The 26,698-nt window shown below is 38.9% G+C and overlaps 1 protein-coding gene across 18 annotated transcripts in view; it reads left to right on the forward strand.

Annotated features, from left to right (window-relative positions):
• anks1b (ankyrin repeat and sterile alpha motif domain containing 1B) overlaps positions 1-26,698 on the forward strand; it is an 818,433-nt gene that overhangs the window by 710,604 nt on the left and 81,131 nt on the right. For 16 of the 18 annotated variants that reach the window (XR_015761150.1, XR_015761151.1, XM_043713626.2 and 13 more), the window contains 3 exons: positions 1,237-1,901; positions 5,930-6,002; positions 9,768-9,874. Coding sequence is in view for 16 of the 18 variants with exons in the window: in XM_043713626.2 (XP_043569561.1) it covers positions 1,237-1,901; positions 5,930-6,002; positions 9,768-9,874 (845 nt within the window). In the remaining 2 variants the exon portion in view is untranslated. Of the gene's footprint in view, positions 1-1,236; positions 1,902-5,929; positions 6,003-9,314; positions 9,875-26,698 lie in introns of those variants that run through there. The other 2 variants (XM_043713650.2, XM_043713649.2) reach the window with 2 other exon arrangements.

Consider the following 26,698-nt stretch of genomic DNA (forward strand, 5'->3'; position numbering starts at 1 on the left):
TCAAAAGGGCCCTGGATAATTACCTGCAGAGGTAAAATTTGCAAAGCTACAGAGAAAAAGCAGAGGACTGGCTGAGTTCTTCTTGCAGAAAGCTGGCACAATGGGCTGAATGGCCACCTTCTGAGTTGCTGTAACAAAACTGCAATTGTACTAATGTATATTATTGTCATTATCTGTTAATGTTAGCGTTTCTATCTCTGAGTACAGACTGTAGAATGGGCTGTCTATAGTATATCTGGTACAACCCAGTGGCTAAAGGGAAGTTATTAGTCCTGAGACATTCACAATATATGAACTTTCAGGGTCTTTTCAGAGGTGCATGGGCTTTTCAAAGGGAGCTCTCATTTGTGATGAGCATGAACAAACAATGTTGGGATAAAGTTTGCAACAATTTGCTGTATTGGTTCAATTCAGTTCAGCGATTTCTCTCGCACGTTTATTAATGCAATCATCCCAGCCCAAACTTCTGATAATTTCCTTGTTTTTATTGAATATTGGTACCTGCCTTATTTCTTCTTGACCTGTTCTCAATGTGAGAAGATTGTGTTCTGAAGCAGATTCCTTCATGTATCCCCTTCCGATTCAAGAATGTTACACAGATGGAACATTTTAAACGTATAAACTCAGTCTGATTAGATTAGATTCTCTACAGTGTGGAAACAGGCCCTTCGGCCCAACAAGTCCACACCAACCCTCTGAAGAGCAACCTATCCAGACCCATTCCCCTAACTAATGCACCTAACACTACAGGCAATTTAGCAAGGCCAATTCACCTAACCTGCACATCTTTGGACTGTGCGAGGAAACCGGAGCATCTGGAGGAAACCCACGCAGACACTGGGAGGATGTGCAAACTTCACACAGACAGTCACCCGAGGCTGGATTTGAACCTGGGAGCCTGGTGCTGTGAGGCAGCAGTGCTAACCACTGAGCCACCGTGCCACCCCAAATTGCTCTGGAGCTCAAAAGCAGAAGTGAAATCTTTCAGTACTATAAGGCCTTGCTAATCAGAAATCCTTCACTATACCTGATGAAATGAAAATCCAATGGACACAAACATTATCAGATCCGTGCTTTCTAAAATAAATCATTCAGTTGAATAAAGGAGAGATTAGTAAATTGGTATTTTTCTTATTGTTATAAAAGAAATTGGGCAGAATTGTTAATTAAGTACAACCTGCCCTTTATCCATTTTTTGTGTCTAACTGTACTTCCCTCTTATCCTGTCTTTGCCAGAGGAGAGTCTTTGCCAACGTGAAGCCTCTGCGGAAGAGGAACTCCATGATGGACACATCCCTGAGCAGTTTGCAGGTTTGCTACATGGCTCTTCCCCAGCCTGTGAGTCTCCAGAGAACCCTTATCATCTGTACACGAAAGCAAATAAGGAGTTCAGCAGTGACAATGCCTTGAGAATCAAAGGGACAACCCGGGAGCCAAATTTAATTAAAGCAAATTCACTACAATGCACAGATGAAACAAATGAGGCACAGCGGCTGCAAGCTGTCAGTGACGCATCAATATTAAACAGAAACGGCAAACCACAAGTTCTTCATAAAACCATTTTACACACAAAAGTGAACCAGAATGACAGTGATACATCAGTCAACTCCAGAACTTTTCGGAGTAATGATCGTTGGATAAGTGGCACAGGAGAAAAGCTTGGCTTTGAGGATAGGGCATGCACTTTAGGAAGGGTAAGATCAGGAGGAAAGACTCTTCTCGAGTTACAATTAGCCAGAAACATTTCAAAGTCAGACTCCAACCTTATTACTTGTTCCCCTATTGAGGAAGAATCGAGGAGCAGTCGCTGTGAGTCTGTAACAAACTATTTTAAAGAAAGCAAGCAGTGCACTGGAAAATGTCTGGAACGTACACCTTCTTTCACAGCTGAATGGGAAGAGGTAAGAGTCGTTACAAAAGTACCATCTGCGGGAAATGTCAATTGTGGACATTCCAAGATTGTATTGCATTTAAAGTGTGATTTGTATTGGGGGAACTGTCAGACTATTAAAGCAATAAGAAATAAAACTATCAAATAGGGCCCCTTAAAGATTGACAAGGTAGTCGATATGTGGAACCACACATGATGGGACAGATACTAAATGAATATTTCATGTCAGTACTTACTGTGGAGAAAGCTGTGGAGGCTAGGGAAATGAATAATGATACCTTGTAAACAGTCGACATTACAGAAGAGGAAGTGCTAGAAATCTTTTTAAAAAAAACATAAAAATGGATAAATCTCCAGAACCTGATCAAGTCTATTCCAGGATGTTGTGGGAACCTGGGAAGAAATTGCGGGGCCCGTAGCAGAGATATTTATATCATCTACGCCATAGGTGAGGTGCTGAAGGACTGGAGGGTGGCTAATATTGTGCCTTTATTTAAGAAAGGCTGTAGGGAAAAGCCTAAGAACTATAGTCCTGTGTGTCTGACATTAGTGAGGGGAGTAAGTTGTTGGAGGGGTTTCTGAGAGATAGGATTTATATGCATTTGGAGAGGCAAGGACTGATTTTTATTTTAATTTACTCACGGGATGTGGGCATCTCTGGCTAGACCAGTATATATTGCCCATCCCTAATTGCCCAGAGAGCAGTTAGGAATCAACCACATTGCTGTGGCCTGGACTCACATGTAGACCAGACCAGGTAAGTATGGCAGTTTTCTTTTCCTAAAGGGTATTAATGATTCAGGATAGTCAACAATGGCTTTGTGTAAATTGTGTCTCACAAACTTGATTTGAGTTTTTAAAGGATGCAAGCAAGAAGATTGATGAGGGCAGAACAGTAGACGTCGTCAAAATGGACTTTAGTTAAGCCTTTAACAAGGTTCCACATGGTCGACTGGTTAGTAAAGTTCGATTACATGGGATCCAGGGACAGCTTGTCAACTGTGTACAAAATTGGTTTGACAGTAAGAGACAGAGCATGGTGGTGGAGGGTTGTTTTTTGGACTGGAGGCTTGTGACCAGCAGTGTTCTGCAGGGATCAGTGTTGGATCCACTGTCATTAGTCATTTTTATAAACAATTTGGATGAGAATTCGGAAGGCCTGGTTAGTAATTTTATGGGATGACACCAAAATTGGTGGTATAGTGGACAGTGAAGAAGATTACCAAAGATTATAAAGGGATCTTGATCGATTGGGCCAATGAGTGGCAGATGGACTTTAATTTGGATAAATGCAAGGTGTTACATTTTGGTAAGACAAAAAAAGGGCAGGGCCCTAGGTAGTGTTGTTGCACAGAGAGACCTAGGGGTTCAGATACATAGTACTTTGAAAGTTACATCACAAGTAGACCAGCATGCTTGAGTATACTCAGACCATTGAGTATAGGAATTGGAATGCCATGTTGCAGTTGTACAGGAGGCTGCGTTTGGAACACTGTGTACGGTTTTGGTCGCCCTACTGGCGAAAGGGTCCAGAAAAGATTTACAAGGAAGTTACTGGGGCTAGAGGGTTTGAGTTATAAGGAGAGGTTGGATAGGCTGGGATTTTTTTCACTGCAGCGTAGGAGGTTAAGGGATGACCTGATAGAGGTTTATTAAATCATGAGGGACATAAATAAGATGAATAGCAAAGGTCTTTTGCTTAGGGTAAGGAAGTTCAAAACTATAGAGGGCTTGTTTTTAAGATGAGAGGAGAAAGATTTAAAAAGGACCTGAGGGGCAACTTTTTCACACAGAGAATGGTTCATATGTAAAACAACCTGCCAGAGAAAGTGGTAGATGCAGGTACAGTTACAACATTTAAATACATTTGGACATGTACATGAATAGGAAAGGTTTAGAGGGATATGGGCCAATGGGTCCTGTTCAGTTAGGTAAACTGTTTTGTATGGATGAGTTGGACCAAAGGATCTGTTTCTTGCTGTATGAATCTATGACTCTAGACTTGTAAAATGGTGCCTAAACTCCAGAGATGCAACTATGCAATAAAGTGAAACACAGTGGTCATTGGCACTATATTTGCTCAGATTGTTAATAGTGGCAAATAAACTATCTTGAAAGGACTTAACATTTCAAGAGTCTGATGTAAATATGCTAATAAACACACAGTTTTTTAAAATTAATAATTCAGATCTTAATTCAGTACTTTACACAAAGTTGAATTCTATTCTGAACATATACAATTATAATTTAAAAGTGATTTTGGGGAATAGTATTTCTTTTTGAAGAAACATTGGTTGTGAGGGGCTATGGGTTGGCACATCACCTCTTCATCCTGAGAACCTGGATTCTACTCCAGCCCAGTGTGAGAGGTTGAAAGGACTTCTGGCTACTGGCTGTGCATTTCAATTAGAGATTGCATGGTATCAATCAAGCGCTTTGTGGTTGCAAAAATGCTTCTATTTCAACAATAGCTGGTCTGGTTGAGAAGAGCTACCAGATTGTGACAGGAATCACACTGGTATAGTAGTTACAATTGAGAATGAGTATAGGGCACTTCTGTGGGGCAAAAGCTGAGGTGACTTTATCTAACATTTGGTAGTTCACCAGCCCACATGTGATTAAAGCTTGGTGCTCTCGATTCAAGTAAAAAAATAAAAATAAATACCTTTGATTATGTAATATATCAAATGTTTACAGTATTCTGAATAATTCCACTTACTAATTACTTAGTTTAAGTTAATTTATTAGTGAGTATAAAAGAACAGGAAATGACATCACCAGCCCGAGGAAACCTAAATAGGAAGCGGGTCACTAAGAGCAGTGCTTCACTGAAGGTTCACTGATAATGTTACCTAGTATGGTGACAAAACATCTGAAAATGAACCTTCCAGCTCAGTGAGCAAACTTACATCCAAGTTAATTTATTTCCAATATTTTCTGAAAAAAAGACTGAAGATTTCAGATGCTTTGATAGCTTGCTGGAAATGTGCAAAGTAGTTGCTGTCATGGGGCTATGTTGACTCAATATGGGTGAACTCAGTACTTCCATTACCCAGCCAAAAATACTTGCATTATTTACTGATAATAAGACATTCTTTTCTATCTCAAAGGTTAGGAGAATCAACATTGTGGGTATCTCACCAACTGAGCCATAAAAGATTAAAGCGCAGAAAAGGACCGATTCACTCATGAAACCTGTGCCAAGTCTTTGCTGGAACAATCCAAAAGTTAATCCCTTTGCTTCCCCTTGCATTCTCCTTTACTTCAAATATATATAATATATATATATATTCACACTTCCCTTTAAAAGATGCAATTATCTAAATTAACCCCAGTGGGAAAACATTACATACTCCACTAATGCAGAGTAGTTTTTTTTATTTCAAAGCTCTCTTCTCTCTTTAGAACAATTTTAAATTGATGAACCCTCATCATTGAGTTTTATCAGTGGAAATAAACTTTCCTTAGTCAGCTTATCAAATCTTCTCATAGTTTTAGTAACTCTTAAATCTCCTCTTGGCTTTGGGATCCCTCATTTGAGTAAATCATTGAACTTCAAATGCATTCTAAAAAATGTAAAGGTTTTCATGGTGAGAGCAGTGATGTTGAGAAAGGCAAAATTATGGTTTGTAAAATGTTGCTCTGATAAAAGAACGGTGCAACCATAAATCTGTCTTGCTCAATGTTACATGTAGTCATTGGGACTTCTGGGATTAATCGGTGACAAAAGGGAGAATTTTATGTTGTAAATAGATCATAGAACTCATCCAGTAATGGGAATGTTCATCATTAATTATTTTCCACTTGTAATTGTAACTTACATTTTTTATGCTTTGAGATGTATTTGCTATCAGGATTTTTTTTTGGACAGGACTGTAACTAAGACTAAAGCTGAGCAAATAGTTGTAATGGATCCCACGGGTGTACCTAATCGGAGCAGAACACAGTCTTTGCTTTTGCAGGTGTTCAGAGCTCTAAAGTGGATGAGCCAGTGAAATAGCTGTTTAGAGATTAATGGTTCTTAATATGTCTTTGCAGATTGATAAAATCATGAGCTCCATAGGAGCTGGAATCAATACCGGCCTGAAAGGAAAACATGATGATGTTTCAGGTAAGGAACAACACCTGAATGCATATGATTGCATTCCCATTAAATTGGTGAAAAACAAATATTTATCATTGATAAATAATAAGGATCCTCAATACAGTTGTCAAATGTTGTTATTTATTGAGTCTTGCAAAAACTTTTAGTGAAAGCCTTTTTCTCCCTTGGCCTTAGGAATATACATAATTTGACAAAATATGGGTAATAAATGAAATTTGTTCAAAACAAATTATGTTCAACTAACTTGATTAAGTTCTCTGATGAAAACTATGCAGTGGGTTGATGCGAGCAGTGCAGTGTATGTTGTATACATCGACTTTCCACAGGTTTTTGGCAACAAGTCACTTAATACACTGGGAACTATTATTAAAATCTCAGGATTATTGGAACAGTGGCAACATGGAAAAGGAATTGGATCAGGGACAGAAAGCAGAGAGTAGTGGGAAATGTCGAGAGTGTGGTGCTGGAAAAGCATCCGAAGAGCAGGAGAATCAACGTTTCGGGCAAAAGCCCTTCACTGAAGTGTCGATTCTCCAGCTCCTCGGATGCTGCCTGACCTGCTGTGCTTTTCTAGCACCGCACTCTCAACTCTGATCTCCAGCATCTGCCATCCTCACTTTTGCCTCGTAGTGGTAAATGGTTGTCTTTCAGACCCCTGATGGACGTTTATAGAAGTGTGCCCTAGATCTTGATTACAAGTCCACTGCTTCATCTGAGATATATTAGTGACCTGAACTTGGGTATATGGGGAAGAATTTTGAAGAATCCAAGTGACATGAAACCTGGCAATGTAAAATCTAAAGTGATTAGTAACACAGTTCAGGAATGCCAAAGGCAGGATGGTGAAATAAACAGATACATAGCAGATGAAGTTTAATACACTGAAGTGCTATATTTCATCTGAAGAATGAAGAAATGTAAAGAGGGTGTAGAAACAGCTTTCTGTGAATATTCTGTGCACACAAATCTTTGAAGCTGACAGGATAAGTTCAGAAGGCTGTTAAAAAAAACCATGACCAAATCAACAGCTAATATCATCTAGAAGGACAAGGGCGGCAGATAAATTGGAACACCCACCACTTGCAAGTTTCCCTGTAACACTCACCATCCTGACTTTGCTACATATCGCTGTTCTTTTGGTGTCACTGGGTCAAATGCCTGGAATTCCCTCCACCAAGGCATTGTGAGTCTACATACACTACATGGACTGCAGCGGTTAAAGAAGGCAGCTTCCCAACACTTTCTCAAGGGCGACTGGGGATGAGCAATAAATGCTGGTCCAGCTAGCGACACCCACGTACCATGAGAATTTATAAAAAATATGGAATTTGTGATTAACAAAAGGCTCAGAATACAGAAGCAATATAGTCATGCCAAATATTTTTAAAAACACTTCTTTGTCCTCAGATTATTGTGTTTAGGAAAGATGTTAAGATCTTAGAGACAACGCAGTAAGAAATTTATGAGAATGGTCCTAAAACGTGGGGGCTTCGTTTAATTGGAGAGACTGGTGAAGCTGGGATTGGTCTCTGTACAAAAAAGGTTAAAAAGAGATTTATTAAAACTGTTCAAAAATCATGAAAAGCTTTGATAGAGTGAATGTAATGAAACTGTTCCTAGTGACAGAAAGATCAGCAACCAGAAGGCATGTATTTACAGTGATTGGTAAAAGAACGAGGCAGCATAAAGAAACACGTATGAATTATTGTAATCTGGGACAGACTACCTGACAATTGTTAGAAGCAGCTTTGGCAGTAACTCTACAAAGGAAACTGGATCAATGCATGGAGGGGACAAATTTATTGAGCTATGGGGCAAGAGTCTGAAAGTGCAACAAAATGGATAGTTCTACAAAAGAATCAGGCAAACAAAATGGTTGGATTTGTCTTAGTTCTAGTTGTATGATTCTATGCTTCACATTAAAAGCTCACTTCCAACAACCTAATTGGCACTAAGTCTCGCTTGCCACCATGTTTTTAGTTTGTGCTCTTCTCAACGGCAAGCGAGGTTTGTCCAAAATAGCCCATCAGTGTATGACACTATGATCTTTTTGCAATAAATTCTGTGTCCTATGATCCTACTCCACCAGCTATTTGACATAGGAGCAGTGCTCCAAAAGCTTGTGTTTCCAAATAAATCTGTTGGACTATCAACTGGTGTTGTGTGATTTTTAACTTTTCCCAAACAGTTGAAGTGTAAATTCTCCTTTGTGTTTTAAGTCCCTTCAAGGCACCACCCCTGTCTATCTCTGTAACCACCTCCAGCCTTGCAGGACCCTCCCTAAATTCCATTCTTTGGCTCCATTTTCATGTGCATTTCCCCCCCAGTTTTTTGTACCATCATTGATGGCTTTGCTTTAAGCCACTCTGCCTCAATGTTCTATAATTTCCTTCTATCTCCTCGCCATAATTATCCTTAAAACCATCTGACTACTTTCGGAGTAATGTTACTGTATTTGAGTAGGTAGCAATGTTTCTTTTGGTAACGCCTCCATCAGTTGCCTGGAGACATTTTTCGTGTGTTAAATAAAATGCAAGTTATTGTTATCAAATGAGAAACCGACTTTTCATTATACCATGATTTTTTTTTGTCACTGTATCGAGGAAATGGTGTCGCCCATCATGTTTGTTACAGCTATTGCATTCACCTACACTTCCCAAAATAGCTGTGATCTGTCTTTAATGGTGAAGAATAAAATGAGAAGCTATTAAACATTAATATGCTTATGGTTCAATTTGATATGTAGATTGTACCTCTGTTATGGACATATGTAAACATAGTACCGATGCAATGTAATGTGCTTTATGTCAGTTAAAACAGAGGTCTGAACAAATGTTAAGGTGAATTCTCTCAACTCTGGTCTGACAAGATTTCTTTGAGATCACATATATTAGTTTGAAGGAAAAGTTAAAAGGCATCCAACTGCAAGTATGTTTTGGCACTTCACCTATAAAACATTTGAAAAATGTTTATTGCTTTTAAAAGTTTTAGTATTTTTGATGAAAGTGCATTGAATTGTGATAGTGTTTGCACATTTATTTCAAGACTAATGTTGTCAGTGTGCTCTGTTGGAGGAAGCAGTAGCACTTACAGAAAGCAGACTGAAGAATTTTGTACAGTGGTATTTCCTGCATTTGTTTTAACTGAACTCATCATTCAAGGTTGGCGTTTGTGTGTGTGTGTGTGTGTGTGTGTAGGAGGGAACAGCATCAGCATCTGCATCAGCAACAGATTTACAGCTAGCAGACAAAGAAATCTGGTTTTCTGATGGCCTTTATAGAGACTGTGAGGTGTAGCCTGGGCTGGGCAATGAACAGGAGAAGGGGGGGAGCATGAAGCATGGTACAGCATACTGATGAGTGTGGGAGTACTTGATAAAAAGAATCCTAGCTACTGGCAGAACAGTGCTTACCGTGGAGAACTGCGACATTCACACGTTCAGGGACCAGCCTGCTTTTAATATTCTCTCTTTGATGTGTTCTTTAGACAGACTACTATATATATAGAGATAGACACCTTGGCATGCTGGATCCACATCTTGTTGCAATACCTGCTGGCTGTGAGAAGCGTTCCAGCATTTAGTCAAGCTACAGAGAATAATATTGTCAATAGACTTGTGCACCACAAAAGCTATCAAGCTGGCGGGCTCTTTCGACAGTCACATTCCGAGGAATACGATGTGGCAATGCCACCTCTCAACCTCGGAATGCCCCTATTACCGGATTGATGGTATGTCACTACTGAAGCGGCTTCCCCTTCAACCTCTTACAGGACCCAGAGTTGTATTTCAGACTGTGGGACGGTGGCTGGAGAGCATAGGACTTCCCCAGTATGAGAACCACCTGCTGGCAAATGGATTTGACAACATCCAATTCATGGTAAGCTACCTTCTGTTTTATTTTGCGCATGAACAGTTTATGTTTTCTCAAGACCATGCTCCTTCTTACCTTCCTCCCTCCCTTTCTCTCTCTCTGTCTGTCTCTCTCTGCCCCCCTAGATCATGACCTGTATCCATTGTATTGTTGCCCCAGCAACTGTGGACCTGTGTGGTCCATTAAACTTAGCATTGGAGGCATCAGTTTATCTACGATTACCACAATGGATTAATTGATCTCTGTTGCTGTGTGTCTGTGTACCTTTGTGTCCTGAGTGTGTGTGTGTCTCTTTCTGTGTCAAGTAAAACTATATATCATCATATCTTGCACATCCAATGGGCAAGAGAACATTAGTTGATTAGTTTTGTTTCTGGAAAGGAATTATTTTGTGAATGTACATACATGAATGTTATAATTAGGGTAGAGTTGAAATTTAACTCTGTGCAAGTATACACACACACACAAGTTTTCTTATGTGTGAATTAAAAAGATACTTGAGTCATAGGATAATTAAAACACTAAGATATGAGAGATTTTCAATGGCCAAATATCTTGGTAACATTTTAAAATTGCTTATCCCATATTCTTTGACAAAATAAAAGTTTATGTAAAAATGAGACTTTGACACAATTCAATTCTGATCATTAAGATTTTTGATTAAAACAGAGCTGAAATGATGTCTCTAAGCCATATAGACAGATACCTCATACCTATAGAGAAACAATAACTTCTATTCTACTTGTTTTTTTAGAAATCAGTTTTGTATTTCATTTTCACTGTATACAGCTCATAGAAATATGTGGTGACTTCAGCGAGAGAGAGAAAAGCAATTATTGTAGTTACTAGGAGACCAGCTATAATTAGCTGTTTCTTACAGGGAGTGTCAATCACTGACAGAATGCCTACATTATAATCTTCCCTACCCACACCAAGCTATAACCTGAACTCATTCTTTTTAAAAATTGATGTAGATGAATTGAATTAATATGGAATTGTGTGTTTTCATATATTTATCTTGTTTATAAGGTAGAGTTATAAATCTAAAGTTTATTCATGTCATACCAGTGGAAGGAAATGTGTTGCTGGTTCTCAAGTCGGTTTACTCCAGTCTGCAGTGCATTTAATATGATTTTTGAGTGTTAAATCTAATTTTTGGTCTTTCATCAATTCCTTTAAACCATAAATCTAACCAGAAAAAGCAACTTCCACTGCACAACAGCCTCTACTCGAGCTCTTTAAAGAATTCTGTGTTAGGTAGATTTAGGTGATGACCCAGTAATGTTCCAGTTTTTCTGTTGTTGGTAAAAATGCTAAAGGTTAAGATTTTTAAACAATAGCTTGTACATCATTTCAGCAAGGTCACCCATTCCTTTCAGAGTCTTTATAGGTAGTGTAATTAACAGTAATATGCAGTTTTTCCGTCAAGGTGAGATGTGTCAATCTGCAAAGTGGTGTGTTCATTATGTTAGACCAATATTTTAACTTTGAAACTGAAAAGCGATTTCTTTTCTGAAGATTAGGGATAGCTGATGAAAATGATGAGATTTGATTTAGTAAACATACCCATAGAAAATTCTGTTTCCTACAAGTACTTGAAGCTCACTCAAGCTTTCCTTTACAATCATGACGACTTTGTCTTTTGTCAAAATGACTTCATTAGAAATACAGAAGCTAAAGTTTTGGTAATGTTTACCTCTAATAGGAGCAACTAAAAATATTTTTCATGAGCAATATATATTTCAGAAATGCTTCTTGTAATGTTCAATTAACCTCATGTAATAATACATTTCTATACTTCATATACCCATTCAGGCTGTCAAACCCCTTTCACAACTCAATCAAATCCTAGTTGATCTATTCCTCAAAATCACCCTTGATCCATTCTCTCCTAATTTCTTTCCACTTGCTTCAAAGGAACTTGTTTATTTTTAGCTGACAGAAAACGTCAATGTTTGGGGGCAAGGATGCACAGAATATTTTCAAAAGACCTCCATGACCTGGAGGAAAATATATGTGGAAAATTTGAAAATAAGATCACTGATTCAAGTAGTGTGGAAATAAATCCCTCAGTTTAGTGTTTATGAAATGTTTATTAATATTTCAACACTTTAAAACCTACACTACTAAATATAAATGCTCAATTGGTTCCTAAGTAGTGATATTAAGTGACTACACCGCTATATAAAACATTTGGTTATTTCCTAAATAGTGATTTTAACAATGTGTTTTTATTAAAGTTCCCTTCCCCTTTCCTGCATGGGAGATCTTTGAGGCAAACCCTGTGGAGACGAGTGGGGTCTTGGCCACCAACTGCAGAGCTGGCAACATTCCCACGTTGTCTCTTTTTAATGAACACCTGCCACTACTTGTGCAAGCCCGGCACTTCCATGCCAGCGGTGAGACTTTCCCCAGGACTCTGAGGTCGGAAGTCCCCGCCCCACCTGGCCAACTACAGGCTGAAGACACTTCTGTACTTAGCAGCGCCATTGGGGAGGTAGTGGCTGCTGTTAATACTACACCTAAGGGAGGCCTTGGATTGAGGAGGTTCCCAGGCATGAGCACATGATAGCTGGAGGTGCATCTTGGGAAGGGTAGATGAGGGATGTTGGCAGTAAAGCCATCCCCTTTCTCGATGTTGGGTCCCCTTGATCAGGCCTTAAGTGCTATTGAACAAGGAAAATCTTGGGGGAGCCCACATGCAAATGTGCCAAAGTTTGCTTGTCGTGTTTTCCAAATGCCAATCCCATTTCCCAGTGATGGAAGATGAGGTCATTAAGTGTGAATTAATTATCCATTTAACATCCTCTATTGGCAATGCGCAGAAAGGGTTTAACTAGTCCATGTCACCAAATTAGTCACCAAAAGGCACAAGATTCCATCCATTGTTTAGTTAGACTGCTTTACTTCTGGCCATTACATGGTCCATTTAGTTATAAAAAAACACATGAACCAGTTTCCTAGGAAGCACATTTAATATATTTTTTAAATGTCTTCAAGTCAACTTATTAAGAAGCATCATCAGAGACAGAATATTCTAAAAGTTGGGACACAGGACAGTATCCTTGCATTCGAGACAATGTTACAAAAGTAGCTTTCAGTGAAGGGTTACAATCAGAAGAGAAACAGAACTTTTCCAGCCCAACTGAACCAGATGTATGTTCCTAACATTTCAGCTTTTATTTCTGATTTCCGTCTTTTGTAATTATTGTCTTCACCTCTATAACCCTAATGAAGAACTTTCTATCCAATTGCATCATTGCGTTCACATTTGCTGCTGTAAATATTATATCCATTAGCAATTACTCTGTTTCCCTTTGACTATTTGGCACTTTAAATTAGGGAGTTGCCTTCATGCATTTATTAATCCATAGCTGTTAAAGGTTTTTAAGCCATATGAGAGACATTTAATATTCCAGCCACTGTGCAGCACAAATCATATCAAGGGAAGACTATTTGGCACTGAATGTATTGGCTTAAATCAAATTTCCAAAAGAATCTGATATATAATTTATCCTGTGCTTTCTACATTAGAAGAAGACATTCATTCATGTTATAATTAAAGCTTGGAATTTTTTAAGCAAATGTTCATGTTGATATTGGTCTTAAAAAGACTTTTGTTTTATAGAACATTGATTGACAGTTTTTTTTCCCCTGGAAGATGGTATGTCTGTATGTGAAAGGAGATTTTGCTAAGTCTTCCAGTTATCACTGATAATGTTGAAGAAGGATCAGAAATGTTAACAGATGAAAATAATCATCAGTAATGAAGGTGCTCTGAGTGGAATTCAGAACATTCTTTTTGCATTTTTTCCCATAAATTCATGGGTGAGAATTTTAATTTGCTGGGGAGGTAAGAGGGTTGGGAATATTTTGGATGAATAATGCAGTCTGTGTTTTAGGTGGTTTTTGCCTGTATTTATTTATTCTTCAAAAAAATTGGAACATTTCCACTCCTCTTTTTGGGAAGCAATTCTTTTTGTTTGTGATCATCGTTAATTCCTTATCTTCTGATAGGATGTCTGTAAGCTTGCTTCAATGACTGAAAGATCTATGAAATCTCAATGCACATCCTTGTTAGTAAGTTATTAGCCTGCAGTTTTCCCATCTGTTCTCCTCCACACCAGTACTTCAAAATATTTTCTATTGGAATAAATACCTGTTTTCCCTCAACCTGATTTAAAACAAAAGCGAGACAGATCTCCAAATCTGTAAAAACACAAGCTGTACAAAACACCTATGGAGAACAACTGAGGAATACCTTCAGTTCAAAATGCAAAGCTGATTTTAGGAAATATATTTACACTTAAGGTTGCAAACTGTCTCAATAGATTATAGATGATCATGAACTACTGGTATCTCACTAGTAGACTTAGGCATTCTGACACAAGTGTTCACCATTTTTCTTACCATATCTGTTGAATACTAAGAAGGATTAATGATGTAGTGGAATTCTGTCTTTAAATTGTTTGTCTTATACAGCCCTGTAGTCATTAACAGCCAATGATGCTGTATGCTCATATCCCTGCAGATCCAGAAAGCAAACCTGTCAATGTGGCAAAAGTGAAGTTTTTTTTGCATCTAACTGTTAATGGTACAGATTCGGTACATACTAACAAAATTAGTCTTTGTGTAATATTAAAACATTGCATTGAAAAAGTAAGAGTATGTGTTACTATCTATCAAAAAGTTGGAGGTGGAACATTGATGGTCAAACTGATGTAATTTTTAAACTGCTTTTATAAACATTGTATGCTCTCCTCTGCTATGACTTCCAGTCCGTACTTTTTCATTCCTGTTTGCAAAGGCATTACAGAGGAAAGAAAGAGCCCTCTACAGTTTTGTTTTTCATTCTACATGCATTGCACCAGGAATAATAAAATGATTAGGGTCAGGTTTTAATAAGCCTTTTCTCTAGATATGGCATTTCAATGATGCAGCACAGTGCAGTCAATAATCATTCCATTGTGCCCAACAGGATAAAATTAATACATTTAAATTTTTAATGAGCAACCGCTATTTCTAAAGAAATGTCCATTGTCATTAATATTCCAAACAAACAAGAATATCCAACAACTTAAAGAATGCCAGCCTTGATATGTTTTATATTGTTGAATGTAAACTGATTGCATAAATTCCTGCCCATCTAAGCATCAGATATCTATCCTAGAGTTGATTCATTATCTCAAACCCCTTCATGACCTCACTCCTCCCTATCTCTATCACTACTTTCCACCCTACAACCTGCCGAGAATTCTCTGTTCTTTCAACTCTGAAACTAAACACATCTTGTAGCTTTTCCAAGTACTTTGTCCATTCTTGAAGGATGCACCTTTGGCCATCAAAGCCCTACACCTGTGGAAATCTCTCCATAAATATTCTGTCTCGCCAATTCCTATCTTTCTTTAAAACTCACCTGTCCCCATACATTTAGTCATGAATCCAAAAATCTTTTTTTTTTGTCTTGGTATTTGCCAAGTATCTATAAATAGTGTCTAGGGGCGTGCTGTCTAGATGGATTAGCCACCGGAAGTGCAGGGTTACAGAGATAGGGTCGGGGATGGGTCTGGTAGGTGTGAACTCAATGGGCCAAATGGCCTGCTTCCACACTGTAGTGATTCTATAAAATTTACTGTTTCACATGACAGGAGATTTGGACAGTAAAGGAGAAAGAACAAGGCACAGAAGAATAACTCAACTGAGGTGGAGAGTGACAGGGAGGGACAGAGCTAGCAAGCAGACCAGAGCACCAAATACAGTCAGCATAAAGAAAAACAAATGATTAAAGGACTGAATTAAAGGATTTTTTTAAATCAGAATGTATACAGCCACACATAACAAAATGGATGAATTGATAGCACAAATGTAAATAAATGTTTATGACTTGATAGCCATAACAAAGACGTGGTGCAAAATGACTAAGTTTGCGACCTGAGTATTCCAGTATATTGACATTTCAGGAGAGAGAGAAGGGAAGCGAGGTAGCTCTGTTAATAATCAATGAACTCAGTACAGTAGTGAGCAATGATTTTGTTTCAGAGGATTAAAATATGGAATCAGTGTTTATGGAGATAAAAATTAACAAAGACAAGAAGACAGAAGTAGGAATGATCTATAGTCTCTCTGACACTAGCTATGTTGTAGAACAGAATATAAATCAAGAAATAATGAGTGCTTGAAAGAAAGGACTTGCAATATTTGTGGGTAATGTCAATCTTTATTATAGATTGGACAAATCACATTTTCAGAAGTAGCCTTGAGGATGAGTTAATAAATTGTATTTGGAACAGTTTCTTACAACAATATATCTAGAACAGACTACTCCTAATCTAGTAATGAGTTCAGATGAATTTTAATTCGTAGTAATAGGATGCTTGAGATAAGCATGATAATAATGTGAATTTCACATTCACTTGGAAGTTGAGGAAATTTGGGTGTGAAACTAGTGTCTTGAACGTAAGTAATAGCAATTACAAGAGAATAGAGATAAAGTTGGCAAAATTAGAAAGGACATTAAGTTAAAATATAAAGACAGTAAAGAAGCACTGGCAGATATCTAAAGGAATATTGCCTAACTCTTGACAAGGGTATATTCCATTGAGAAAGGAATGTACTCTGGGAAGGATGTCTCATCCATGGATAAATAAAAAAATTAAGAAAGGGAGCAGATTGAAAGAGAAAAAGAAATTCTGCAATGATTAGTTGGGGTAGTACAAAAGGTTGGATAACTTTAGAAATCAATGGCACAGTGGCTCAGTGGTTAGCTCTGCTGCCTCACAGCGCCAGAGATCTGGGTTTGATTCCACCTTTAAACAACTGTCTGTGTGGAGTTTGCACATTCTCCCTGTGTCTGCGTGGGTTTCCATCAGGTGCTCCAGTTTCCTCACACAGTTCAAAGATGTACAGGTTAGGTAGATTGGCCATACTAAATACCCCATAGTATCCAGGGATGTGCACGCTAGGTGGATTAGCTGTGGGAAATGCAGGGTTACAAGGATAGGGTGGGATGCTCTTTAGTGGATCGGTGTGAACTCGATGGGCTGAAAGGCCTGTTTCTACACTGCAGGGATTCTATGAACAAAGGATGGCTGAATAAACTAAAAAGGAAAAATGGAGTAGGAAAAATCTAACAGCAATTATTGTGAAAGATAGTAAAAGCTTCCTTTGTGTATATTTCTAGAAGAAAGTAGCTGAAATGAGCATTTGGTACCATAGAAGGCGAGACAGGGAGTGAATAATGGAACACGTAGAGCCTTTGGACCAGTGCTTTTCATAGTAGAAGACGCAGAAGCATCCTAAGAATAGTAGAAACACAATAGCAAAAGGGAGGGAGGCACTTAAAGTTATCATAGTCACAAGAAAGAAAGTACAAAAAAGTACTAGAGACTGAGAAGTCCCCTGGACTTGATGATCTGCATTCTATGGTGTTAAACAAAGTGACGGCAGAGATTGTGGATGCATTAATTGTAATGTTCCAAAGTTCCCTGGATTTTAGAATGGTCCCAACATACTGGAAAGTGAAGAATATAACACTAGTGTTCAAGAATAGAGTATGACCGAAAGCAGGAAATTATAGAACAGTTGGTCTGACACTGGACATTTGGGAAAATGCCACAATCCAGTATTAAGGAGGTAATAGCAAGACATTTATTAAATCAGTACAATAATGCAGATTCAATATGGCTTTCTGAAAGGGAAATTGTGTTTAACAAGTTTGTTGGGATTCTCTGAGGATGAAATAAGCAGGGTAGATGCAGGAAAACCAGCAGATGTGGTGTTTCTGGATTTTCAAATGGTATTTGCCAAGGCACCATTTAAAAGGTTACAGCACTAGTTAAGTTGGGAGTGATTTAAAGGATGGGTTCAGGATTGGCTGACGAATAGGAAACACAGTGAGGATAGGTGGGTCATTTTCAACTTGATAATCTGTAACTGGTGGAATGCTGCAGATGTCAATGTCAAGGCCTGAACTGTTTACAATATGTATGAGTGACTTGGATAAAGGGACTGACTGCACTATAACCCAACTTTCTGATAGTAAAAAGATATGGAGGAAAATGTGCTGGGCATTAGACATTGAGAATCTGGAAAGGTAGATTGATATGTTTAGTGAGTGTAAAAAATTGACAGCTGGAAATAATGTGAGAAAATGTGAAGTTGTCCACTTTGGCAGGGATAATAGAAAATCAGAATATTATTTAAATTGAGAGAAATTGCAGAATGTTATAAACAGAGCGACCTGGGTGTCGTTCACATGAATCAAAAAAGTTGGCATTTAGTCTCAGCAAATAATTAGGGGGGCAAATTGAACATTGGCCTTTGTTGTAAAGGGAGTGAAATTCTAAATATCTTGCTAAGCTGTGTGAGGGTACACCTGGAGAACTATGTACAATTTGGTCTTATTAAGGAAGGATATACTTGCAATGAATACAATTCAGAAAAGGGTCATTATGTTGGTTCTTGGGATAAAGAGGTTGTCCTCTGCGGAAAGGTTGGGCAGATTGGACTTATGCTTAATGGATTTTATAAAAGTAAGAATTAATCTTATTGAAGCACACGATCCTAAGGGAGGATGTTTGCCTTTTTTGGGGGGAGCTTAAAACAAAGGAGCACTGTTTCAAAGTAGAGTTTCACATTTAAACCTGAGATGAGGAGAAATATCTTTTCTCAGTGGGTGGTTATTCTTCAGAATTCTACCCACCAGAGAGCAGTGGAAATTGGATCATTTAATAAATTCAAGGCAAAATTAGACTGATTTTTGATCTAAATGGGAGTCAAGGTGTGGGAGACAGGCAAGAAAGTGCAGTTGTGGCTACATTCGGATCAGCTATGATCTTATCAAATGGCAGTGTGGGCCTGATGGACCAAATGGACTCCAATTTCATATTATCTTGCAATGCAATGGTTGTCATAAGGTTTCCGGCGTACACTAAGGATGCATGGTCACAATTTATGGCACGTGGAATTCATTGAACAAATGGCTGCTACAAGCTGCCACAATTAGGTGTTGAGTAGTGACAATTGTATGATTACGGTCAGTCTGTTTCTACTGTGTGCCAACTAATTGGGCTTTCATCCCAGATAATATATTAACAGTAGTAAGGACTATTGCCTCCTAAATCTCAACATAAAATTAACATTCACTCATGCTCCTTAAGTAATATTATTCATAGTGAACTAAATAATGTTGACATTTAATGTTTAATGCAATAAATAATTAAATGGAATATACTTAAAAATATGTAGTATCTAAAATTCAAATATACCCACATCTGACATAACCCGTTTGGCACTTGATAAATAACTATGGTTGAGGTCAATGTGGCATAAATTCCATAAATCATTTGGAGTTAGCTAATGTTCAGAAATTGTCCAAGATACATTTTTAAGTTTTATATCATCATCAGGTCTGCTTGACTGAACTGTTGGCTTGTCACCAATTATCAACTATCCATACATATTCGTAATACTTTGTAAATATTGTTATATCAGTTATAAAACCTTTGACTACTGTATATTATCAACAGACCTAATCTGTATGAATAAAATAAGGTTCCTATTCTCTGTTATTTGTATTTAGTGACATCAGTTCGCCCAGTGTAACGAGTATGGAACTATTTTAATCACTTCTATCCCTTATCTTTCCAGTGTCCTCCCTAAAAATGTTAACCCAGTCAACAAAGACTTATTGCTACTACTACAACAACTACTATCGGAATTCCAGCTACTCTACTTATCTAGCTCTTTTTTAAATCGTTCTACTTTTTTACTGTACTTTAATCTGTAGGAGAATTAATTGAAATCATGATAGTCATGTAGAAAATGCTCATTAATAATCTTCCACTCCTCTGCATCTCATGGTGCATTTAACAATCTGTCCCTGTCACTGCATTTATATCCACTAGCTCATGATCTCAGGTGTTTCCATAATAGCAGCCTCTTTTGTTCTGCAGCTGAAAATGTGTTGCTGGAAAAGCGCAGCAGGTCAGGCAGCATCCAGGGAACAGGAGAATCGACGTTTCGGGCATAAGCCCTTCTTCAGGAAATAGTCCTTATGCCCGAAACGTCGATTCTCCTGTTCCCTGGATGCTGCCTGACCTGCTGCGCTTTTCCAGCAACACATTTTCAGCTCTGATCTCCAGCATCTGCAGACCTCACTTTCTCCTCTTTTGTTCTGCAGCCAAGTCAGCCACTTGATTGGATGATGGAATTGTCACTTCCAACATATCGAACACCAATACCTCACACTTGGCAACTCATCATTAAGATTGTTTGATTTCCTGCTTTTCTGAACTTAGTTGATGTGGATTAAGAAACTGTACTCCCATTGATCCATGGAAGCAAAACCTGATGCAGAATGTTAACTTTGGTTTCCACTTGCCTGTAAGTTTGTGTCTTGATAGAGGGTAGTCGATACCCTAGACGGTGAACATCAACATTCTTTATTAAGTAGATACACGATGTATAGAAGAGAGTATGTGAGGACATCTCTGGAACCCTGCACACTCAAGTCCCAAGTTCCATGTGATCTTATAGCTGCAAGGTTAGGTTCAAGAAGCAAGGTTTATCTCGTTGGAGAAAAGGAGATTTGATGGAGGTGTTCAAGTTGTAATACTGGACAATACAGATACTACTTCCACACAGACTGAAAGTTTGCTTGATAAATCTTAAGTGTTTTTTCGCAATTTGGTGACTTTGATAATTTCTGCACATTGACCAGATCCTTACTATGTCACCCCTAACAGACACAGATTTAAGTCAACTCACTCATCTCTTGAAAACAAACAACTCAGGTCTTTTCCCAGCACTGTATACTTGCATTGCTGAAACAGCTGAAGGTTTTTACAGTCTGATAGCGAGGAGAATACCAAAATGAGACTGTCCTCCTTTTTTCTGTGAACTAGACCTGCTTGTGGCCCTCTCCAGCAATCTATCTCTGGGTCTTAAATCTTAAAAGTAGTTCAGCCATTATCTTACTAAGATGGCTTGACTAGTCATATAGTCCACACAACATGATTTCTTGTTGAGCCCCTGCTAAAAGAAATGAGTGTCTGTCTCTTTTTTCTTTAAATAAAGTCATGTTTACAGAACTGAAAACCAAAAACCCATTTATGTCTAATTTAGAACCCAGGTTCCCAATAATAATAACATTAGGAGCCTTCAAAGGTGATGACAGATTTATGTAAGTTAACTGTGGTGTCTACGAATCTGATCTTATTGCTTTTTCCTTGCTTTTTTGTATATATCACGACTGTGCATTAAATACTTTGATTATGGAACAATTAAAGCACCAACATTGCAAAAGGGTTATGTCTTGATGAAGGGTTAAGGCCAAAATGTCAGCCTCTCTTGCTCCTCAGATGCTGCCTGACCAGTTGTGCTTTTTCCCAGCACCACACCTTATCTTCTCGGACTCTCCAGCACCTGCAGTTTTCACTGTCTCCTAAAAGGATTATTCTATAAAGATTTTACTTCCTGTGCAAGGACAATGTGTAGGTTATCAGAAAAACTTGCAGAACTTCTGGGAAATTATTCAATCTCCGCCACCTTCAAACCAAATCCAAAGTCACCCCAACCAGTGTCATCGAGTTGCAGTATGCAGATGATGCTTGTGTATGCGCAAACTCTGAGGACGTACTCCAGCACCTTTATGGAGGCATAAAAGAGCATGGGTCTCACCCTAAATATCCGCAATATGAAGGTGCTTTATCAACATGGCCTGGCATTGTGGAGGAAACCCCTGATCATCAAGGTCCACAGGGAGGCTTTAGAGAATGTTGACCACTTCCAATACCTCAGAAGTGTCCTCTTGGCCAAAGCAGCTATTGATGAAGAGATCCAGCATTGCCTCCTGTGTGCTAGTGCAGCCCTCAGCCGCCTAAAATAAAGGGTGTTGGAGAACAGCAACATCGGATCCGACACCAAGACAATGGGATACAGAGCTATGGTGGGTCCCGCCTTCTTATACAGCTCTGCGACATGGACTGTCTACAGCAGACACTTCAAGGCACTGGAGCAGTACCATCAATGCTGCCTACGCAAGATCCTGTGAATCCACTGAGAAGGAAGACACACCAACACCAGCATCCTCGAGCAGGCCAGCATCAAGGCACTGACCCACCCTTGATCAGCTACAATGGGCTGGCACCATCATTCACATGACCAACACTGATCTCCCCAGGCAGGTGCTATACTCTCAGGTTCGAAACAGCAAGTGAGCCCCAGGTGGACAGAGGGAGGGCTTCAGTGATACCCACAAGGCCTCACTGGCAAAGTGCGGCATTCCCACAGATACCTGGGAATCTCTGGTCGAATACCATCCAAAGTGGAGGAGGAGCATCCGGGAAGGCGTGAGCATCTCGGGAACCTGCCAATAGGGAAAAGCGGAAGCCAGGAGAAGCAGTGAAAGGAGTGCGCTGCCACATCAATGCCACAACCATCCCTTCCCATGACCACCAGCTGCCTCAGGTGTAACAGAGCCTGAGGTAGCCGCGTCGGCCTGTACAGCCACCTACGGACTCACCCTGTGAGTGGAAGCGAGTCATCCTTGTCTGCGAAGGACCACTGATGACGATGATCAGAAAGGAGTAGAAAAAGATAGGGTATGCATTTCTTTAGGATTTCTCATGTCCACAGCACAATCAACAAAGTACTTTTGAACTTTAGTCATTGTTTTAATGTATGAAATGCATCAACCAATTTGCTGCTCAAGACAGCACTGTGATAATGTCTGGATATCCTGTTTTTCTGATGTTGGCTGAGAGATAAATATTGGCCAAGATACCAGAAATAATACCCCTGCTAATCTTTGTAGTCGTGCCATGGACTCTATTAATTTGAACGAGTAGACACATCCTGGAGGGTAGCTAATGTCACCTTACACTGTTTAAAATAAAAGGGGAGAGAAAATGGGGAACAATAGCTGGTTAGCCTGACATCAGTGGTGGGGAAAATGCTGAAGTCAATTAAGCGTAGAATAACTGAGGATTTGGAAAGCAGTGACAGAATTGGTTCTAGCCAGCATGGATTCACAAAGGGAAATCGTTATTGACAAATCTCCCGAAATGTTTGAGGATGTGACCAGTAAAATGGACAAGGGTTAATCAATAGGTGCTGTGTATCTGGACTTTCAGAAGGCTTTTGACAAGGTTCCCCACAAGAGATAAGTGAAGAAACTTAAAGCTCATGGTATCAGAGGTAACGTATTGACATAGGTAGAGAACTGGTTGGCAGACAGGAAGCAGAGAGTTGGAATAAATGGGTCCATTTCAGAGTGGCAGGCAGTGACAAGTGGGGTGCTGCAGGGTTCAGCGCTGGGACCTCAGCTGTTCACGATATACGTTAACGATTTGGACAAAGGAATTGAATGTAATATCTGCAAATGTGCAGATGAAATTAAGATGGGTGGCAGTGTGTGCTGTGAGGAGGATGCGAAGAGACCGCAGAATGATGTGGACACACTGGCTGAGTGGGCAAATAATATTATGTAGATGAATGTGATATTATCCACTATGGTCACAAAAATGGGAAGGCAGATTATGATCTGAATGATGGCAGTTTAGGAAATGGTGAAGTGCAACAAGACCTGGGTGTCATGATGGAATAGTTGCTGAAGGTTGGCAAGCAGGTGCAGCAGGCAGTGAGAAACGCTAATGGCATGCTGGCCTTCATAGTGCGAGAATTCGCGTATCCGAGTAAGGATGTCTTGCTGCAACTATACAGGGCCTTGGTAAGGCCACACCTTGAGTATTGTGTGCAGTTTTGGTCTCCTAGTTTGAGAAAGGACGTTCTTGCCACTGAGGGAGTCCAGTGAAGGATTACCAGACTGATTCCCAGGACGGCAGGACTGACGTGAGGAAAGACTGGATCAACTGGGCTTGTACTCACTGGAATTTAGAAGAACGAAAGGGGATCTCATAGAAACATGTAAAATCCTGATGGTACTGGACAGGTGAGATTTGGGAAGAATGTTCCCAACATTGGGGAAGTCCAGAACTTAGGGGTCACAGTCTAAGAATAGGAGGTAGGCCACTCAGGATTGAGATGAGGAAGAATTCCTTCACTCAGAGTAGTGAACCTGTGGAATTCTCTAGCACAGGAAGCTATTGGAGCCAGTTAATTATTTATATTCAAGAGGGAGTCGGAGATGGCCAGTGTGGCTAAAGGGATAAAGGGGTATGAGGAGAAATTGGAAATGGGATACTAAAATTGCATGATCAGCCATGATCATATTGAATGGTGATGCAGGCTTGAAGGGCCAAACGGCCTACTCCGGCACCTATTTTCTATGTTTGTGTTAACGTCTCATATAACAGGTGGTACCGGTGACAAGTGCAGCACTCCCATGTAGATGCACTAGCTTACAGTTCCAGGAGCCACTGCCATGGAGGTACCTCTGAAGTCCACACAGCTACACACCATTAGTGGGAAGGTAGCTCCAATGATACTGTGGAGTACAACAATGGAGTATCGCCCTCAACTTTTGTGCACTGCTCTTGCAATGGGACTTATGTTCGGTACCTTGTCGATTCAGAGGTATGAGTGTTACCACCATGACAGCCACTTCATTAATGTACCACTCAAAGAGTGTGCTAGACTTGTGGTGACATTACAACATGTAGAATGAGAACAAACATGTGAAGTAGTATTCAACTATGCTGCATTAATGCAGAGATTCTTCTCACCCACTCAACCACTTAACTACTAAGTTACCTAATTTCAGTTCCAAATACAAAACTGGTTGGTTCCAGTTAGACTTTGTTATTTTTCTCCTCCTTTTGATTGATATCTTTGTTTTGCTATAGTTTTGGAATTACATTGTAATTTTGTCGTTTTTAATGTTATTTCAATTTTTGGTGTATACTTCTATATTTCAAGTATTTCAATGATGGTTAGCTATAAAAGGGAATTGTAAATTACAGCAAGTCTAATTTTCTGAGTTACAGAACAGTAATCCACAATAATGTGAGTTGCTGCTGCTTTTCTTTTAAATTATGCAATTCCCAGTGCTTAAAAAGCACAAGCATATGGCATTTGAAATTCTAAATTCTGTCGGATTTTTTCTAAGAACAAACTATCAATTCAACTTTTACTACATAATTGTGTGAATATGTAGATTTTGCAATCAACGTGCAGAAGTAGAAAACATGATACAAAATTGGCCAGCCTAGAGAATTGAAAAATGCTTCCTGAAGAGAGGAGCTGGTAGTGTACTACCAATATCGCTGGACTAATAATTCAGAGACTCACACTAACACTCCAGAGACAGTTTACAATTCTCATGTTGGCAACTAGTGGTATTTAAATTCAATTGATAAATCTAGATTGTGAAGCGAGTCACCATTACTCTCACTGACATCATTAAACCATCTGATTCACTACATCCTTTAGGGAAGGAAACCTACCATTTTATGACAGTGTATTCTTAAAAAAAAAGAGGTCATCTACTAAAAATAATATGTTGATTTAATTCATCATACCAGGATAGAATTGATGAGGAGGTGCCTGTGTTGGACTGGGGAGACAAAGTCAGATGTCACAAAGCACCATTTTATAGTCCAACAGGTTTATTTGAAATCACAATCACTACTCTGAAAGCTTTCTGATTTCAAATAAACCTGTTGTACAATAATCTGGTGTTGCGTGACCTCTGACTCAGGATATGGTGGTGTTGGATCCATTGACACAGGAAACTTTAGGTTCTGTTTCATTTGCAGGAAGCAACTATTAAGCAGTCAAGTTGTTAATGTAACATTTGAATAATATTAGGGTGTCCAACTTGATAAACATTCAATGGTTAAGAGTAACCATTCATAAAGCAGTGTCATTTAGACCTTTTCCAAGTGAATAGCTTTTTCCTATCTCACCATGGTGATTTGTGCAGGATCTGCATTAGTGAAAATTTAAATGAATCTTCAAAGTTTCTTTATGGAGCCAAAAGATCCATTCTCACCTTGGTCTCTTCCATTTGAACATAGCGCAGCAATCATTCTTTCTGAGGTTAGTTCAGTTTTTTCCCTTCTGCGCTGCTAACACCTCAGTACTGAAAACTTCACAATTTGAAATAAATAAAACAAAATACAAAACAATTCTCAAGTGTTCTCAAAAAAAATTACTGCAGGATGATCTTATCTTGTGAGAAAGCAGATTAGCTCTTAGGCCAGTTGAAAAGAATAAAATCTTTATCACCTCTAAAGAAAAATATGTAAATGTAACATTATAAAATAACTCTTACTACAAAGTGCATAGCACAAGCACTACGTCAGAAATTATGGTAGTGAGCAATTTACAAATAGTTTTTCATAAAATCCTTTTTTTCTGTTTGTGGCAAGACAAAGTGAGTCACAGTGAAAAAAAAATTGCTAGCTCATTTTATGTTCACTCTCTGTTTTTGTTCATTGTTTACTGTTAACTACTGTCCTATATAGATTTGGGGATGGTTAGCAAGTCATTTTTTATCAGGAAATAGGGTTGAAATTCTAATTAATCCTACATTCTTTCTGAGAATTCATTTAATATCATGGAATAGTGAGAGAGTTCCCTTCATGGAAAACCCACAACCTACATGAGGGAATAACCTATTTGATGTAGTCTGCACAAATGTGCCCTTCACAGATACATCTATCCATGACAGCATTGAGAGGAGAGATCACACAAAATTCCACCTTTACACATTATCATTCACAGCTGGATGTCTTGGGACTTGATTGTATTGCTTTAATGCCTTCATGTGGGATCATTTCACCTTGTTAATAACATACTGTTTCTGCTGTCTAGGATGTGTGTAAAGTCCTCTGTTTTATGTCCTCTTTTCAGTGAGGATATCTTCCA

The sequence above is a fragment of the Chiloscyllium plagiosum genome, unplaced genomic scaffold, assembly GCF_037043375.1.
Source record: "Chiloscyllium plagiosum isolate Xiang-an unplaced genomic scaffold, Cpla_swu_hap1 HiC_scaffold_23, whole genome shotgun sequence".
NCBI lineage: Eukaryota > Metazoa > Chordata > Chondrichthyes > Orectolobiformes > Hemiscylliidae > Chiloscyllium > Chiloscyllium plagiosum.